The 16,377-nt window shown below is 47.2% G+C and overlaps 1 protein-coding gene across 1 annotated transcript in view; it reads left to right on the forward strand.

Moving 5' to 3' along the window:
* LOC119507342 (neuroblastoma-amplified sequence-like) overlaps window positions 1-9,801 on the forward strand; it is a 30,701-nt gene extending 20,900 nt beyond the window's left edge. The window contains exon 2 of the mRNA XM_037800514.1: window positions 9,433-9,801. Coding sequence (XP_037656442.1) covers window positions 9,433-9,696 — 264 coding nt within the window. The 3' untranslated portion in view covers window positions 9,697-9,801. The remainder of the gene's footprint in view (window positions 1-9,432) is intronic.
* The last annotated feature ends 6,576 nt before the right edge of the window (window positions 9,802-16,377 follow it).

Here is a 16,377-nt window from a genome sequence, read left to right on the forward strand (position 1 = left end):
CTAACAACTTTTGTGCTACAAACAATACCATCAAGAAAGTGAAAAGACAACACAAAGATTAGGAAAAAATATTTGCAAACCATTACCTTATAAGGGACTTGTATCCAGAATATATGAAGAACTCTTACAACTTAATAAGAAAACAGGTATCCCAATGAAAAAATAGGAAAAGTGAACAAGTTGGTGACATCATCAACACGGTGAAGTGAGACATCCCCTGAAAAAGCATCCCCAGACATTTAGCAAATAAAATGGACAAATGCCACTTGCATTATGCACCTAATCAAGGTGTCCCAAAGTACATGAGGCAAATGCTGGCAAAACTGAAGGGAGTAGTAGATGTCTCTACAATAATAGTGGGAGGCTTCAGCACACCACTCTCTCCCAGAGATAGAACATCTAAACAGAGGATCAAAAAGACACAGAGAACCCGAAAAAAATATGACAATTGAACTAGATCTAACAGACATGTATAGAACGTTATGTCCCAGAACAGCAGAATATACATTCTTCTCAAGTGCACATGTATCATTCTCCAGGATAGACCACGTTGGGCCACAAAACTAGTCTCAATAAATTTAGAAAGATTGAAGTCATACAAAGCATCTTCTCTGACCATAATGGAATGAAGCCAAAAATTAATAACAGGTGGAGAACTGGAAAATCCACAAATATATGGAACTTAAATAGCACACTGTTAAACATCCTGTTGATCAAAGAAGAAATTGCAAGGGAAATCAGTACATATCTTCAGATGAATGAAAATGAGAACACAACATTTCAAAACTTATGGTGTGCAGCAAGGGCAGGACTGAAAGGGAAATTTATAGCCCTAAACATTTACATTAAAAAAGAAGAAAGAGTAATAATCAAAGACCTAACGACATACCTGGAGGAACTAGAAAATAGAACAGCAAACTAACCCCAAAGAAAGCAGAAGGAAAGAAGAAATAACAAAGATTAGAGCAGAAATAACTGAAATTGAGAATAAAAAAACAATAGAGAGAATTAACAAAACCAAAAGTTGGTTCTTTAAGAAGATCAATAGAATTGACTAATGCTTAGCTAGACTGACAATGAAAAAATGAGAGAAGATGCATACTACTGATCTCACAGAAATAAAAAGGGTTATAAGAGGATACGCTGAATAATTGTATGCCAACAGATTAGACAACCTAGATGAAATGGACAGATTCCTAGAAACACATGAACAATCTACACTGACTGTAAAAGAAATAGAAGATCAATTACAAGCAAAGAGAATAAATCAGTCATCAAAAACCTCCCAACAAAGAAAATCCCAGTTATCAGATGGCTTCACAGGGGAATTTGGCCAATCATCCCAAGAAGAATTAATAAGAATCCTGGTCAGACTCTTCCAAAAAATTGAAGAAGAGGGAAGGCTACCTAACTCATTCTGTGAGGCCAACATCACCCTAATACCAAAGCCAGATAAAGATACCAAAAGAAAAGAAAATTACAGGCAATTTCTCTTATGAATATAGATCAAATATCCTCAACTGAATACTTGCAAATAAGATCCAGAAGCACTTCAAAAGAACTGTGTACCATGATCAAGTGGGTTTTTATCCCAGGTATGCAAGGGCAGTTCACCATGAGAAAATCAATTAGTGTAATACATCACATCAACAACACAAAGGGAAACAAAAGTGATCATTTCAATAGACCCAGAAAAACACATTTGACAAAATTCAGCATCCTTTCTTGATAAAAAAAAACACTTAGAAAAATAGAAATAGAAGGAAACTTCCTCAACATGATAAAGGGCATATATCATATTTGAAAAACCCACAGCTAACAGCATACCCTGTAGTGAAAGACTGAAAACTTTCCCTCTAAGATCTGTAATAAGAGAAGGATGCCCACTGTCATCACTGTTATTCCACATTGTACTGTAAGTTCTAGCCAGAGCAATTACACAAGGAAAAGAAGTAAAAGCAGCCAGATTGGAGAGGAAAAAGCAAAACCTGTGCTATTTGCAGACAACATGATCTTATATGTAGCAATTCCCAAAAAATCAACAGCAAAGCTAATAAATGAATTCAGTGAAATGGCGGGATACAAGATCAACAAGCAAAAATCAGTAGTGTTTCTGTACACAAGTAATGAGCAACTGAGGAGAAAATCAAGGAAAAAAATCCATTTACAATAACAACTAAAAGAATCAAATATCTGGGAAAAAATTTAGCCAAGGATATAAAGGACTTGTACACAAGAAACAACAAAACATTGCTACAAGAAGCAATCAAAGAAGACCTAAATAAATGGAAAGACATTTCATGTTCATGGATTGGAAGACTATCGATAAGATGTTAATTCTACCCAAAATTATTTACAGATTAAATGCAATCCCAATCAAAATTCCAGCAGCCTACTTTGTAGAAATGGAAAAGCTAATTATCAAATTTATTTGGAAGGATAGGGGCCCCAAATAGCCAGAAACATCTTTAAAAAGAATGAAGTTGCAGGAATCACACTTACTGACTTTAAAGCATTTTACAAATCTATGGTGGTTGAAACAGCATGATACTAGCAGAGGGATAGGTATATCAACCAGTGAAATTGAATTGTGGGGTCAGAAGTAGACCCTCACACCTCTGGACAATTGATTTTTGACAAGGCTGCCAAGTCCATTCAATTGGGAAAGAATAGTCTCTTTAACAAATGGTGTGGGGATAATTGGATATCCATATGCAAAAGAATGAAGGAGTACCCCTATCTCATACCATATATAAAAATTAACTAAAAATGGATCAAAGACCCGGTTTCTTAGACTTTACACCCAAAGTACAAGTGACGAAAGAAAAATAAATAAAAGGAACCTCTTCAAAACTGAAAGTCCTTTGTACCTCAAAGGACTTTGTCAAAAAACATGAAAAGACAACCTACTCGATGAGAGAAAATATTTGGAAATCATATATCCAGTAAGGGTTTAATATCCAGAGCTTATTTTTTAAAAAATCCTACAACTCAACAATAAAAAGGCAAACAACCCAGTTAAAACATGGGCAAAGGACTTGAATAGACATTTGTCCAAAGAGGATATAAAATTGATGAATAAAAAGTACATGAAAACATGCTCAACATCACGAGCTATTAGGGAAATGTAAATCAAAACCACAGTGAGATGTCATTTCACACCCACTAGGATGGCTACTATACAAAAAGCAGAAAATTATACATTTTCGAGAGGATGTGGAAGAATAGGAACACTCATTCTTTGCAGGTGGGAATGTAAAATGGTGCAGCCACTGTGAAAGACAGTTTGGTAGCTCCTAAGGAAGCTATGTATAAAATTTCCTTACAACTTGGTAATCCCACTACTAAGTATATGCCCAGAAGAACTGAAAGCAGGCACTGGAGCAGACACTTGCACACTGATGTTCATAGCTGTGTTATGCACATTTGCTGGAAGGTGGAAGCAACCCAGGTGTCTCTCAACCAATGAATGGATAAACAAAATGTAGTATATACATGCAATGGAATATTATTCGGCTGTAAAAAGGAACAAAGTCCTATTTCCTGCGACAACATGGATGAAACTTGAACTTTAAGCTGAGTGAAATAAGCCAGGCACCAAAGGACTAATATTGCACGTTCTTACTGATATGAACAAATTATAATAAATAAACTCATGGAGTTAGAATCTAAAATATAGGTTATCAGGGAATAGATTAGGGCAGAGAATTGGAAGCTGATGCTTAATTCGTACTTAATTCCTATTTATGTTGATTATAGAGGTTTGAAAATGGATGGTGGCGATGGTTGTGCATTATTATGAGTGTAATTAACAACACTGAATTGTGTATGTGAATGTGGTTGAAAAAGGGAAGTTTGGGATTATGTATGTTACTAGAATGAACTTTAGAAGATAAAACAGGACTGTACAACAAAGTGAACCCTGTTATAGATGATGGACTGGGGTTAATAGTACAAGTATTAGAATGTTCTTACATGATTATAACATATACAACATTAATACAAGGTGTTAATAGGGTAGTATGTGGGGAAATATACATAATGTAAACTATGAACTGTAGTTAATAGTACTATTTTGATATACTTTTATCAATTTAACAAGGCTGCAATAATGCAAAATGTCAACAATAGGGAAGTTATGGGAGCACTATTTTTTGCATGACTTTTCTGTAAGCCTATAACTTCTCTAATTAAAAAATACTAATAATTTTTAAAAACCACTATGCTAAGTGAAAGAAGCCAGACACAAAGTACTATATATTGTATGAATCCATTTATAAAAAGTGTAAATGAAAATAAATCTATAGAGACAGACATAGATTTGTGGTTATGTAGGAATGGGGAAGGATAGAAGGAATAGTGACTGCTAAGGGGTACAGGGTTTTTCTTTTTAGAGTACTGAAAATGTTCTAAAATTGATTGTGGTGATGAATGCACAACTCTGAATATACTAAAAGCCATTGTATGTTTTGGTGGATTGTAGGTTTGTGAATATGTATCAGTAAAAATTTTTTAAAATAAGAAGTCTATCTGCATAGACTTTTTCTCCAAAGAAGATATACAGATGGCCAATAAGTACCTGGAAAGAGAGTCAACATCATTAGTCATTAGTAAAATGCAAATCAAACCAAAGTGGGATACCACTTCACAACTACTAGGATGGCTATAATCAAAATAACAGGCAGTAACCCTTGCTGGCAAGGATATTGACTAATTGGAACCTCTGTTCATTGCTGGTGGGGATGTGAAATGGTGCAACCACTTTAGAAGACGGTTTGGCAGCTCCTCAGATTGTTAAACACAGAGTTACCATATGACCAGTAATTCTACTCCTATGTATATACCCAAGAAAAATGAAAATATATGCCCACACAAAAACATGTACATGAATGTTCATGGCAGCATTAGTCATAATAGCCAAAAAGTGGAAACAATCCAAATAGCTATCAGCTGATGAGTGGATAATAGAACGTGGATAGTCATACAATGGAATATTATTTGGCAAGAAAAAGAAATGAAGTACTAATTCATGCTACAACATGGATGAATCTTGAAAACATTAAGCTAAGTGAAAGAAGCCAGACACAAATGACCACATGTTTTATGATTACATTAATATGAAATGTCTCAAATATGTTTATCTGTGGAGACAAGGAATAAATTAGTTATTGCCTAGGGCCTGATGGTGGAGGAGAGTGTGTATATGTATTGACTGCTAATGGGGTGGTGTTTCTTGTTGTAATATAATGTAAAACTTAGGTAGTGGTAGTTGCACTAACTAAAGATCATTGAATTGGACATTTAAATGAGTGAATTTTGTGGTATGTGAATTATACCTCGATAAAGATGTTTATTAAAAAGAATGCATGCCATATATGTCCATTTACATACATGTTAAAAACAGGATAAAGTCATCTTCATCTGTGGTATTATAAGTTAGGATAGGTGGGATGTCATCAAGATGCCAGTATCAGATGTCCTGGTAACATTCCCCCTCAGAAACAGCAAAATTAAAGGAGAAAATCAACTCCGTCAAAACTCTGAGAGATGATTGAGACTAGAGAACAGCTCAACACATGCTGAATTGGGGTTGAGGGGAGACCCCGCCTAAATACGGCTGGAGAGCAACAGGACAAATTTACCAGTCCTTGCATGTGCTGTTTTGAAACTGTGATGTGCCTCATAAAAGACCATGTTCTTTTAATCCAATCTTGTGGGGGCAGACCTATTGTGGGTGGGATGTTTTGATTAGATTGTTTCCAGGGAGATGTGACCCACCCAGTTGTGGGTGGGATTTAGTTTACTGGAGTCCTTAAGAGAGCTCAGGGAGAGAGAGAACTCAGAGCCAGCACAGACCCAGATGCTTGGAGATGCTAAGCTTGGATGTGTATTCCAGAGTTTGCCCCTGGGAGAAGCAAGGAGGACCAACAGAAACTCAGAAAAGCTAAGAGAAGTGATCCAGAGTTTGTCCCTGGGACAACAAGTTGAGACAGAAGCCTGGAGACATTTTGGAGAAAGCCACTGAAACCTGGGAGAGAAGGTTCAGCAGAGCCAGCTACTTGCCTTTCCATGTGACAGAGGAACCCCAGATGCCATTGGCCTTTCCTCAGAGAAAGTATCTACCCCTTGCTGCCTTAATTTGGACATTTTCATGGCCTTAGAACTGTAAATTTGCAACCTAATATCCCCATTGAAAAAGCCAATCCACTTCTGGTATTTTGAATAGTGGCAGCTTTAGCAAACTGAAACGGTGCCCTCTCCCCCAACAGATCTGCACAGCAGTTTGTGCACCTCACTGCTGTGGTCCCCTGCTTCGAGCAGGTCTAGTGCAGGTCTCTCACAACCAGTCCACCCGTGGCGGCAGTTTGGTGACCCATATGCATTCAAACGCAGGTCTGTTAGGCCCCGTAGACCAACAGCAGTGGGCACGTTCCCAGTGGCTCCATGAAGCAGGACTAGCCTGCTGTGGTTTTTTGGTAAACCACACATATTTGCAGCCCAGGTCCCAAGGGTCTGATTACTGATGCACCTAAACAGAAATAGTGGGTATCTTGCTACATCGATGCCATGGGGCCCCCTGAGAGACTCAAGGTTCTGGTCTCGTCCTAGCCCTGAGGTCACTGAGCACAGAAAGCCTGCCTGGAGAGGGAAAGCTGAGCCGGTGAAGGTGGCACAGACCCAGGCAGAAAGATGGAGTGAAAAGCTGGACCGGAGTGTGGTGGTGGAGCCGAGCTTACCTCAGCTGTCAGGGAGGAAAAACTATATAGAAACAAAGAGCATAGCCCAGGACTCCAGGGGGAGGAGCTGGGGGGAGGAGACTCTTTCCTGGAGGGGAATTTATGAAAGTTACCGTGGATGCCGAGGTGTAGACACAGGCTCGGGAAAACCTGAGAGCTGAATGCTTCACCACAGTCTGTTCTAAAGGTTCCGTATAAACTGGGTTGAGCACTGACGAAACTCAGCACACTGCCCGTCCTCACCAAAACCATAGGCAGGAGGGGGAGACTGACTTTCAGAGTTAGCACATCAAAATAGATGCCAAAAGATCACAGATCATACAAATAAAGGGGAAGAGATGGCCCATTCAAGGAAAAGGCTAAAACAACAGGACACACAGACATGGGGACAGTTAGCTTGAAGACTCATCCCGGGCAGCCGAGGAAGTGTTGCCCTGCAGCGTTGGGCCCTGAGCCTTTTCTCTGTGTATCTTATCAGCCCCTGGCCCGCGGCCTCCTGCCCACACTGCTCCCTCCCAGAGGTCAGGTGGAGGGGCTCTTCGTTCCAAGGGTGAACCAGAATAGCAGTGTGCAGGTCCCTCAGGGGCCTCGCGTGCCTCTGTGGGTGCAGATGTGTGCATGGGGCCGGCTGGCTGGGCGAGGGGTGCTGGCTGCCGTCACTCGTGCATTCGTGCGTTCACTCCTCAGTCCCGCTGTGCTCCTACCCTGTGGCCGCCGGCGTCCTGGTCTGGGGACACAAGCCCGGGACAGACGAGTGAGGCTGTCTGGTGCAGGACCAGCTGGCGGCTGGGTGGCACTGGGCACGTGACGTTGACCACACCGAGCCTCAGTTTCTTCGTCTGTAGGCTGAGGTCACGGCTGCCTCACAGGGATGTCTTCTGGCTTAGAGATGGAGCGTCCAGCTGGGGCCAGTGCGTGGAGGGGCTCGGGCAGTGGAAGATGCTTGTGGTGGGGCAGGCTCCCTGCCAGGCTGAGGTTTTCACCAGATAGCTATGAGTGGGAGAGCAGGACAGCAGGTGGACGGAAAGAAGGCAGGCTGCACGGAGCTACAGCCCCCAGTCGGGGCTTAACGCCCTCACCCTCTGAGTGGAAAAGCTGGTCTTTCTCACCAGTGCTTCCCCTACCTTCCAGCCCCTAAAACAAAACAGCTGCATTGAGTCTAACCCAGGTGTCTTTCTGAGTCACAGGCCAGTTGTGTGTGGATGTCCTCGTATACCGCGAGGCTACGGGACAGCCACTGAGGCTCTGCAGAGGCCCCCTCTGTACCGGAGGCCGACTCTCTTCGGAGTCTCTGCAGAGATCAGGGTCTTCCTCATGCACTGTGTGGTTTGCAGAACTGTGACAGAGCTGACTGGGTGCTGAAATAGAAAGATAGAACCTCTGTGACCCAAGAATCTCCCAGGCTGGCAGGGGAGACAGAGATTCCTGGAGCACAGCCTGAAAAGGCACCCAGGAGGGCCTGGGGGTGGGAGGAGGCAGGAGGCAGCTTGGCCAAGGGAGCTGAAGAACTTGCCACCAAGACAATGGCTGTGGCGTGTGCGCTTAGGCCGAGTTACAGGATCGGTGGGCTGTGGGAAAGGGAGAAGCTGTGTGGCTGTGCACTGAAACTTTTCTTCTCATAAACTCCTTGTGCTTTAATTCTTGTCCTTCTCATCTGCTGTAGCCTTCCCTCCCGTCAGCAGATGCAGGAAGAGCACACTGTGTACAGTTTTATGATATAGTGTCTAAAGGTTAATCAATTGCCTTTGAAATGCCACGTGATTTCCAAGAACACAACAGTTAAAAATGCATGTGGCATTAAGGAGCCCCAGTCCAGACGCTGCTTTATGACACCCCAATATAAAGGAGAAACTCTGAAGTTTGATATCTGTTCAGTGTTGATTGCTTACAAGAACGTGGACAATCAGAGCAAATAGAGAAACAAGTTAAGTATCAGAGGAAAATATTCATAACTAAGAAGAAGAGAGAGAGAGAGAGGCAGTACAGAGAACCCACAGGCAAACGTGCTGATAACACCCTACTGTAAAGGGTGAGTTTGGGCCTGAACTTCCTGGAGGCTAAAGGAAAGAACAACTGAAGTGCCCACTGTTGGTTGTCCTATTTCTAATCTTGGAATTGAGAAAGGGATGCTTGACTTTCTCAAGGGAGTAGGAAGAAAGGTTTTCCTGTTCTGAAAAGAATGTTTTTCACATGGCTGTACCTATGGAAGAGGTTACGGGTTGAGGAACATGGGTTGTGGTGAAAGCCACGTGAAGTGGTGGGTGCAGGTGCTGGCCCTGTGACTTACTGACCACCATCAGGAAGGTTCTCACACACCCGCCTTTCCTGAGCTGTCACATCGACAGGTGGAAGTGCTGGCTTCACGGGTCAGATTGGGAGGACACAGTGAAATGATGTGTGCAGTGCACGCGGCATCTGGCAGCTGCTGCAGCATTTCTGGGCAGGTTCTTTGGACTGGCTGTGCTTTCTCACGTTAAAAGGTGTGCCTGGCTGCCCGTGTCTTTCTCAGAGATGTCCGTGTCCGTCCTGTGCTTTATGGAGCAGGGAGCAGTCACTCGTAGGCCAGGTCAAGCTCTGTGTGATGACGAGGCAGAAGGCGGGGAGGACCCAGAGCCCAGAGACGTGTGTGCTGAGTGTGATGGTGAGAAGAACTAACGCATAACTCTCTCCTGTTTGCCTGTCTTATTTCTGGAAGGTGGATGATTCAAATTGTGACCAAGAACTCCTTTCCCTTCTCCTGGATGCCAAACTGTTGGTGCAGTGTCTCTCCACTCCCTACTATCCCCGGGTGGTGGACCACCTCTTGGCCAGCCTCCAGCAGGGGCGCTGGGAAGCCGACACGCTGGCCAAGCACCTGCGAGAGGCCGAAGCCGGCTCCCTGCTGCTGGCCGCGCGGGGCGCTCACCGGGCCCTGCGGACTTCCCGCTGCGCCCTCCACGCAGGGCGGCACTGGGTGTGAGCCGGCCTCGGGGGCCCTGGCGGGAGAGGCTCCAGGGCAGGCGGCTGCCGGAAGCCACGGGTGCATCTGCTGATTGTTCTCCGTGCTCCCAACCAATTGCAAATAAAACTGGATATATATGACAAGCAAAGGGCCATTTGTTTCATTCTTTTTTCCTGCTTAACATACTTTCTTAATGACTAGTGACGTGCAATAGTAGGAAAGTTTCGTCTAGATAGATAATTTGTCTCTCTGTAGATGAGGTAACTTTATATTGGATAATCCTTTGTTGTCTGGAGTAATCTTTATGTAAGTTTAAGTACTTTGAAGAGGCAATCCCAGGTCGTTTCCCAGGCCTTGGGCTGAAGGTGGCTCGCTGCGGGTCTTTGACGTGGGGCCTGCGGGCTGGACGGGCAGCCCGGGCTCCTCTGTGCAGCACACATGCCCGGTGGGCTCCCCTCCCTCCCGCCTCCGGGAGTGTCCGTCCACCTGATGATGCAGCCGCAGCCGCAGTGTTGAACTTGGTGGTCCCTGGGCTCAAACCCCTACATTTCCCCACCCCAGGCCATGGGCAGGTGCTCTTAGAACAGTGACCGGGCAGTAGCATCTGTACGATCTTCATCCATCCCCAAATGTGGGAGTGTTCTGTGCCGAACTCTGGGAGGATGAGGTTCTGGGCTCTGGGTGGCAGGGGCCCAGGCCCCTCAGTGACCCCACAACTCAGTCCAAGGGTGAGAGCAGAGCCTGTGAGCTTGAGAGCCCTGGCCCCCAACAGTGGTGACCCCGGGAGCACCCCCCGCAGCACACAGGGTGGGGTCCCAGCCACCTGAGGCAGGTTCCCCAGGGCAGGGGCTGTTGCACGAACAGGTCTTCAAGGCCCCTTGAAAAAGGAGCCCCTGACCCATTCCAAGGTGGGTCAAAGGGATGTAAAGAGAGAGGAGTGGGCCGGGGAGTGTGGGGCAGGGGTGGGGGGTGCTGACCCAAAAGGGAAGGAGACTGGGTGCTCGCTCAGAATCTGCCAGTAGGGCTCATTCACGTGCAGTGCTGACCCCCAGGGAGCATGCTGGTGTTGGGGTGCCAGGGTTTTATCCCCCATCATATATTTTTTTCTTCCTTTTAATCAGAAGTTAAAAGTTGAATTTTATCAAATGTACTTTGAATATGAGGGTAATCATATTAATTTTCTTCTTCAACCAATGGAAGAGAGAAATAATAACTCAATGTTAAACCATGTCCATTTCTCAAAGACCTAGGAGGTTATGATGAATCATTCATTTAATATACCACCGAATACAATCAGTATTTTATTTAAAGGCTTTATATTTTTCCCTAAGAGGCGAGATGGACTAGATGTAAGTGTGTACAATATGTGTTCTCTCTATCAATGTTTGAGATGTAGGTTATGTTAGCTTCAAAATGAAAGGCATTTTTCAGTCCTTTTTTAAGGACTGATAGTATGAGTTACATGAATCTTAAAAGTTTGAAAGAACTAATTCAAAGCCATTTGGAAAATTACAACTTCTGGGAGGATGTGGAGAAAGAGGCACACTTACGCACCGTTGGTGGGAATGTAGAATGGGGCAGCCTTTCTGGAAGGCAGTGTGGTGGTTCCTCAGGAAGCTAAGTATAGAATTTGCCATGTGATCCAGCAATCCCATTTCTAGGTATATACTTGGAGGAACTGAAAGCTAGGACATGAACAGATTTTTAAACCAATGTTTACAGCAGCATTATTCATGATCATCAAGAGATAGAAACAACCCAATTGTCCATCAATGGATGAGTGGATAATCAAACTGGTATATACATACAATGGAATATTATGCAGCTATAAGACAGAATAAAGTCTTGGAACATATAACAACATGGATGAAACTTGAGGACATTCAGTTGAGTGAAATTTGCCTGAAACAAAAGGACAACTACTGTATGGTTTCACTCATATGAACTAACATTAATGAGCAAATTTTGAGGGCTAAAGCTGAGAATGCAGGTTATCAGGAGATAAAAAGAGGGTAGAGATCGGTCATTTGAGGCTGAAGGAGTACAGAATGTTCAACAGGATTGATTGTACAGATCAATCCAGAAATAGATAGCATAATCCTGTGTGATGGTAGCACTATATTGTAAGTATAATGAACAAAGATGACTGTGAGTATGGTTGAAAGAGGAAGGTGATGGGCAAGTATGACACCAGAAGGAAAGATCGAAGGTAAAGACTGGGGCTGTATAACTTAGGGAACCCTAGAGTGGTCAGTGATGGTGATTAAATGTACAAATATAAGAATGTTTTTAAGTAAGGGAAAAGAAATGAATGTCAAGTTTGCAAGGTGTTGAAAATGGGATGGTATTGGGGAAAAAATACAATCAATGCAAACTAGAGTCTGTAGTTAACAGTGACATTGTAAGATGCTTCCATTAATTGTAACAAAGTCAATATACCAAAATTAAATGTCTATAAGAGGTCTATAAGGGAAGGCTATGGGATTCTTGGTGGTATGGTTTCTGTCTGACCTTTTCATTGTATTTTCTTTTTTTTTTTTATTTGTCATTTTTTTCCTTTTCTTTTTTCTCCTCTTTCTCTTTCTATGTGGAAGAAATGGAAATGTCCTCATATAGACTGTGGTGGTGAATGCATAACTATGTGAATATACTGGAAGCCTTTGAGTGTTTACTTAGGGGGGAATGTATGGTGTGTGAATCAAACTGTTTAAAAAATAAACAGAGGGATACAAGCGCTAGAGAAAATGTGGAGAGAGGGATGTACCTATTACCTGTTGGTGGGGAAGTAAGTGGTGCAGCCCAGCAGGAGGGCAGTGTGGTGGTTCCCCAGGAAGCTAACTATGGGGTTTCTGAATGGTCCTGCAACCCTGTTATTGGGTATATACTTGGAAGAACTGAGAACAGGGACACGGATGGAGACTTGCACACTGGTGTTTATGGAGGCAATATTCACAGTTTTCAGTGGATGGAGGCGGCCTAAGGGTACATCAACTGATAAATGGAAGGATGGACTGGGGCATACACATACCAAGGAACATTGAGCAGTGGCAAGAAGGAATGAAGCTGTGAAGTGTGCAGCTGGGTGAATGGACTTCGGAGACAGCATGTTGAGTGAAATAAGTCAGAAATGAAAGGACAAACATAATGTCTCACTAATACGGACTAAAATGTACATCATTTATCATTTCTAATATTTTGTGTTAGAATTTTCTCTTCTGTTTTAATTCAGCAAATTGAGGTTTTGTTTCTGGTTTTGGGGTGGTTGAAGGGTTACCTTTGGCCCTATCCTACCACTTTTAATTTGTGATGTTCCCGTTACCATTCACTTCTAACCGCCTGAAAGTGCAGGCTTTTAAAAACAATGTTTTTGGAGTTTTTGTTTTTATTCCTTGTCTGGACTCCTGTGGCCAACTCTGGTGTCTGGCGTTTTCCCCACCCCGTCTGGGAGCCCCTTCCGCAGCTGCTCTGGGGCCTGGGTCTGCGGCCGTCCCGTCATGGCCGGGCAGGGTCTGCCGGGGCGGGAAAGCCGAGGGTTGAGGTCCGTCCTGGGCAGGTGCCGGCCCCTGCGCCCCCTGCCCCGTTCTGGCCACCTCCCGAGGGAGCGTCCCCTCCTTGCTGTTCTTCAGTGTCTGGTCAGTGTGGGGTGGGACTGGGCATTGGACCCCATCCTCAGACCACCCAGCCTGCCCTGGGAGCTGGTGTCCCTCGTCCCCTCCTTCCGGGAGAGGAAGCAGGGGCTGGGGCCGGGAGATGCCCGCAGGCACATTCCGGGTACAGGAGGCTCCCCGGCCCCCACTTGTTTCTGATGCCTCTGCTGGGGCCCTTGGGGCAATAGGGGGGATGATCCCCAAGAGCAGAGCACAGGGATCACCAACCACAGCAGGCAGCATCCCCACAGCCTGGGACGGGCCGCAAGGCCAGGAGTTGTGGCCGTGGCCGACAGAGGATGACTCAGGACAAGGGGACGGGTCCCCACCCGCCTGCCAGGCCCAGGGCAGAGAACTCAGCCCCCGCCGAGCCCCTTTCATGTCCACCTTCATCTGAGTTTCTCCGCATGCTGGTTTCACTCTGTCCCTCCGAGGGGCCTTGTCCAGGCAGCCCTGGGGCCACGTCAGTGTGGCTCAGCTGCCAAAGGGGAGGCCCATCCTGGGATGGAGCTGCGGGGCAGGGGGGGTGTTCCATTATGCCAAGAGCCCAGGGAAGAGGGGGGCCAGGCCTGGCAGCCCCCTGGGTGAGATGGCCTTTCGATGGTGAGAGAGAACAGGTTCCAGGGTAGGCACGTGCGGCAAGCCCGTTTCCTCGGGTTCTGACAGGCGGTGGCCTTGGTGGGCCTCAGCCCTGCCATTCACCAGCTGTCACCCGGGAGGGCCCCTGCGTCTGCTGGCCTTGGGGCCTCTGCCACCCGTGACCTCTCTCGCTTTCAGACTTGCTGCACAGGAGAGCAAAGCAAACCCGACTGGCCTCGTCGTCACTGTCGGGAGCACCTGCAGGGGCTGCCGCTGCAACAGGGTCCCATGCCCGCTTCACCCCAGGCCTGGGCGTCAGGCCGGGGAGCTCAGCAGGAGAGGGAGGGTGCCTGGGCTGGGGGGGGCCTCGACTGGACCCTTGCAGGGGTCAAGGTCCTGGGCCGGGAGGGGCTGGCATCCCCAGGCTGCGGACAGCCTCTCGGCCCGCCATGGACACTGCTCCTGCTGCCCCGGCCGTGCGGACAGTGGCTGGAGCTGGACCGGGGTCACTCGAGGTCTCCCCTGCCACACATGGCCAAGTGCAGCAGGCGCGTCCTCCACTGTCATCTCGTCGGATTCTCGGAGCGATGGCGTGAGCTAGGTGCTGTCGTCCTCGGGTGAAGTAATGGAGGGTAAGAGCGAGGACAGTGACGCAGCCGGGATCCCCAGCTGGGAGCTGCAAGGCTGGAATGGGCTGGGAATTTCCACCCCCGACTCTGTCCTCTTTCCAGTAAGTTCCTTCGCCTGCTCCTGCCTCCCCTTCCCCCTGCCCGTTCTCGTGATGGCGCCTCAGCTCACCCAGGGGACCCTCACAGGTCAGTCTTACCTCGAGTCAAACCACAGACTGGATGCAGCTTTCTAAGAACCATTTCAGCATTTTGCTTCTGATGGGGCATGGAGGGTGCCTGCTGCCCACGGCCCGCTCAGCTCGGTGCCTGCCGAGCCTGTTGAGAACCTTGGTTCTGGTTGGCGAGGGGGTCCGCAGGCAGAGGCAGAGGGGGGCTGTGGCCGTGGCTGCGCAGGCCCTGGGAGCTACATGGCCGGGCCTGCGTGTGGGCGCTGTCTGGGGCGGAGGCTGCCATGGCAGGTACCACAGGACGGGCTGGCTTAACCACAGGGACTCGGGGGCTCCTGGTTTTCCCGGGGCTGGAAGGCCAAGTCGGCACCACACAGCCGTGCTCCCACAGGGCCTGCAGTCTCCTGGGGCTCCTTGGCGTCCCCTTGCTCTCCGTGCACCTGCCCTTCCCGTTCCTGCTGACTGGCTCTGGCCCCGCCACACGGCTTCTGGTCTCTTCTCTTTATGAGGTTTCCCATCAGCCAGGTTAGGACCCACCTGACTTGCCTCACTTTATCCAGGGGCAGCATCTGCAAAGGGTCCTGCACACAGTGGGCTCACACCGTGGAAATGCGGGGTGCGAGCAAGAGCATGCATGTGTTGGGGTGCCTCGTCAGCCCCCACTTTGTCCTCAGACAGCTCGCGCTCGAGGAAGGGAGCCTCAGGAAGTTCAGGATCACTGACCCCCGGCTGCACGGATGGGCTTCAGAGGTCCGAGAAATCCCTGCATGTTCCTGCAGAATTGAAGGAAATGTATGGGGGAGGGGGAGAAAGAAGGGAGGATGTGCACGGCTTTCTCTGAATTCTCCGAAAACACAGAAAGCTTAGGAAACACTGGGTAGGGATCTGTGGGAGTGAGAGTAGTGGCTGGATCCAGGGCACGAGGCCCTGGAAACTACGTTCTGTGGCGTCTGCCTCGCGTGTAGCCCGTGCCTGGCAGGAGGGCGCCCACTGGGGCAGGTGAACTCCATGGCCGGGCCCGTCTGGCCTTCCCTGCAGGTGACAGGGAAAGCAGAAACCCACCTGGCAAAGCCCACCCACACCCCAGACCCCTGCCCGGAAGGCCTTTCTTTGAACCTGCCTGAAGGAGGGGACCCCAGACGGGGCCTCCAGGAGCCCCCAAGCTATGGCGCCTTGTGGTGCCAACAGGGGCCTCATCTGCTTCCCGGCCCCCAGGGGAGGGCCTCCTCTCCCCAGGTTGGCTCACTCCCAGGAAACAAAGAAGACTGAGAAGGCAGCACTTTGGGGCAGGAAACGACTGCTTTTTATGCCTGTCAAGTGTCTAGTGAGGTTCAGAGTGAAAGGCAGCGCTGTGGAAAAGAACAGGAAGAAAAGGAGCTTCTCCTGCCCGGATGCTGCCCCGCCCGGATGCCTGCCTTTCTGCTGTGAACAGAAACCTTCTGGGCATCTTGGCACCAAGAGGTGCCTGTTGATGAGCTGTTGTTGGTTCCCCCTTGTCAGCCATCTGGGCCGCAGAGCACGTTCTGGCAGAAGGCTTACGTGGTGGAGAGGGAATGGGAAATGGGCAGAAGCGTTCAGCAGTCAATTTTATGCCTGTGTGGCAATCACTTCTGCAAGAAGGGGAAGGAAGATTTGTGACATCTAGAAATGCAGAGCCCTGTGAACACTGTGCATCTG

Source organism: Choloepus didactylus, chromosome 12 (genome assembly GCF_015220235.1).
Source record: "Choloepus didactylus isolate mChoDid1 chromosome 12, mChoDid1.pri, whole genome shotgun sequence".
In the NCBI taxonomy this organism is placed as follows: Eukaryota; Metazoa; Chordata; class Mammalia; order Pilosa; family Megalonychidae; genus Choloepus; species Choloepus didactylus.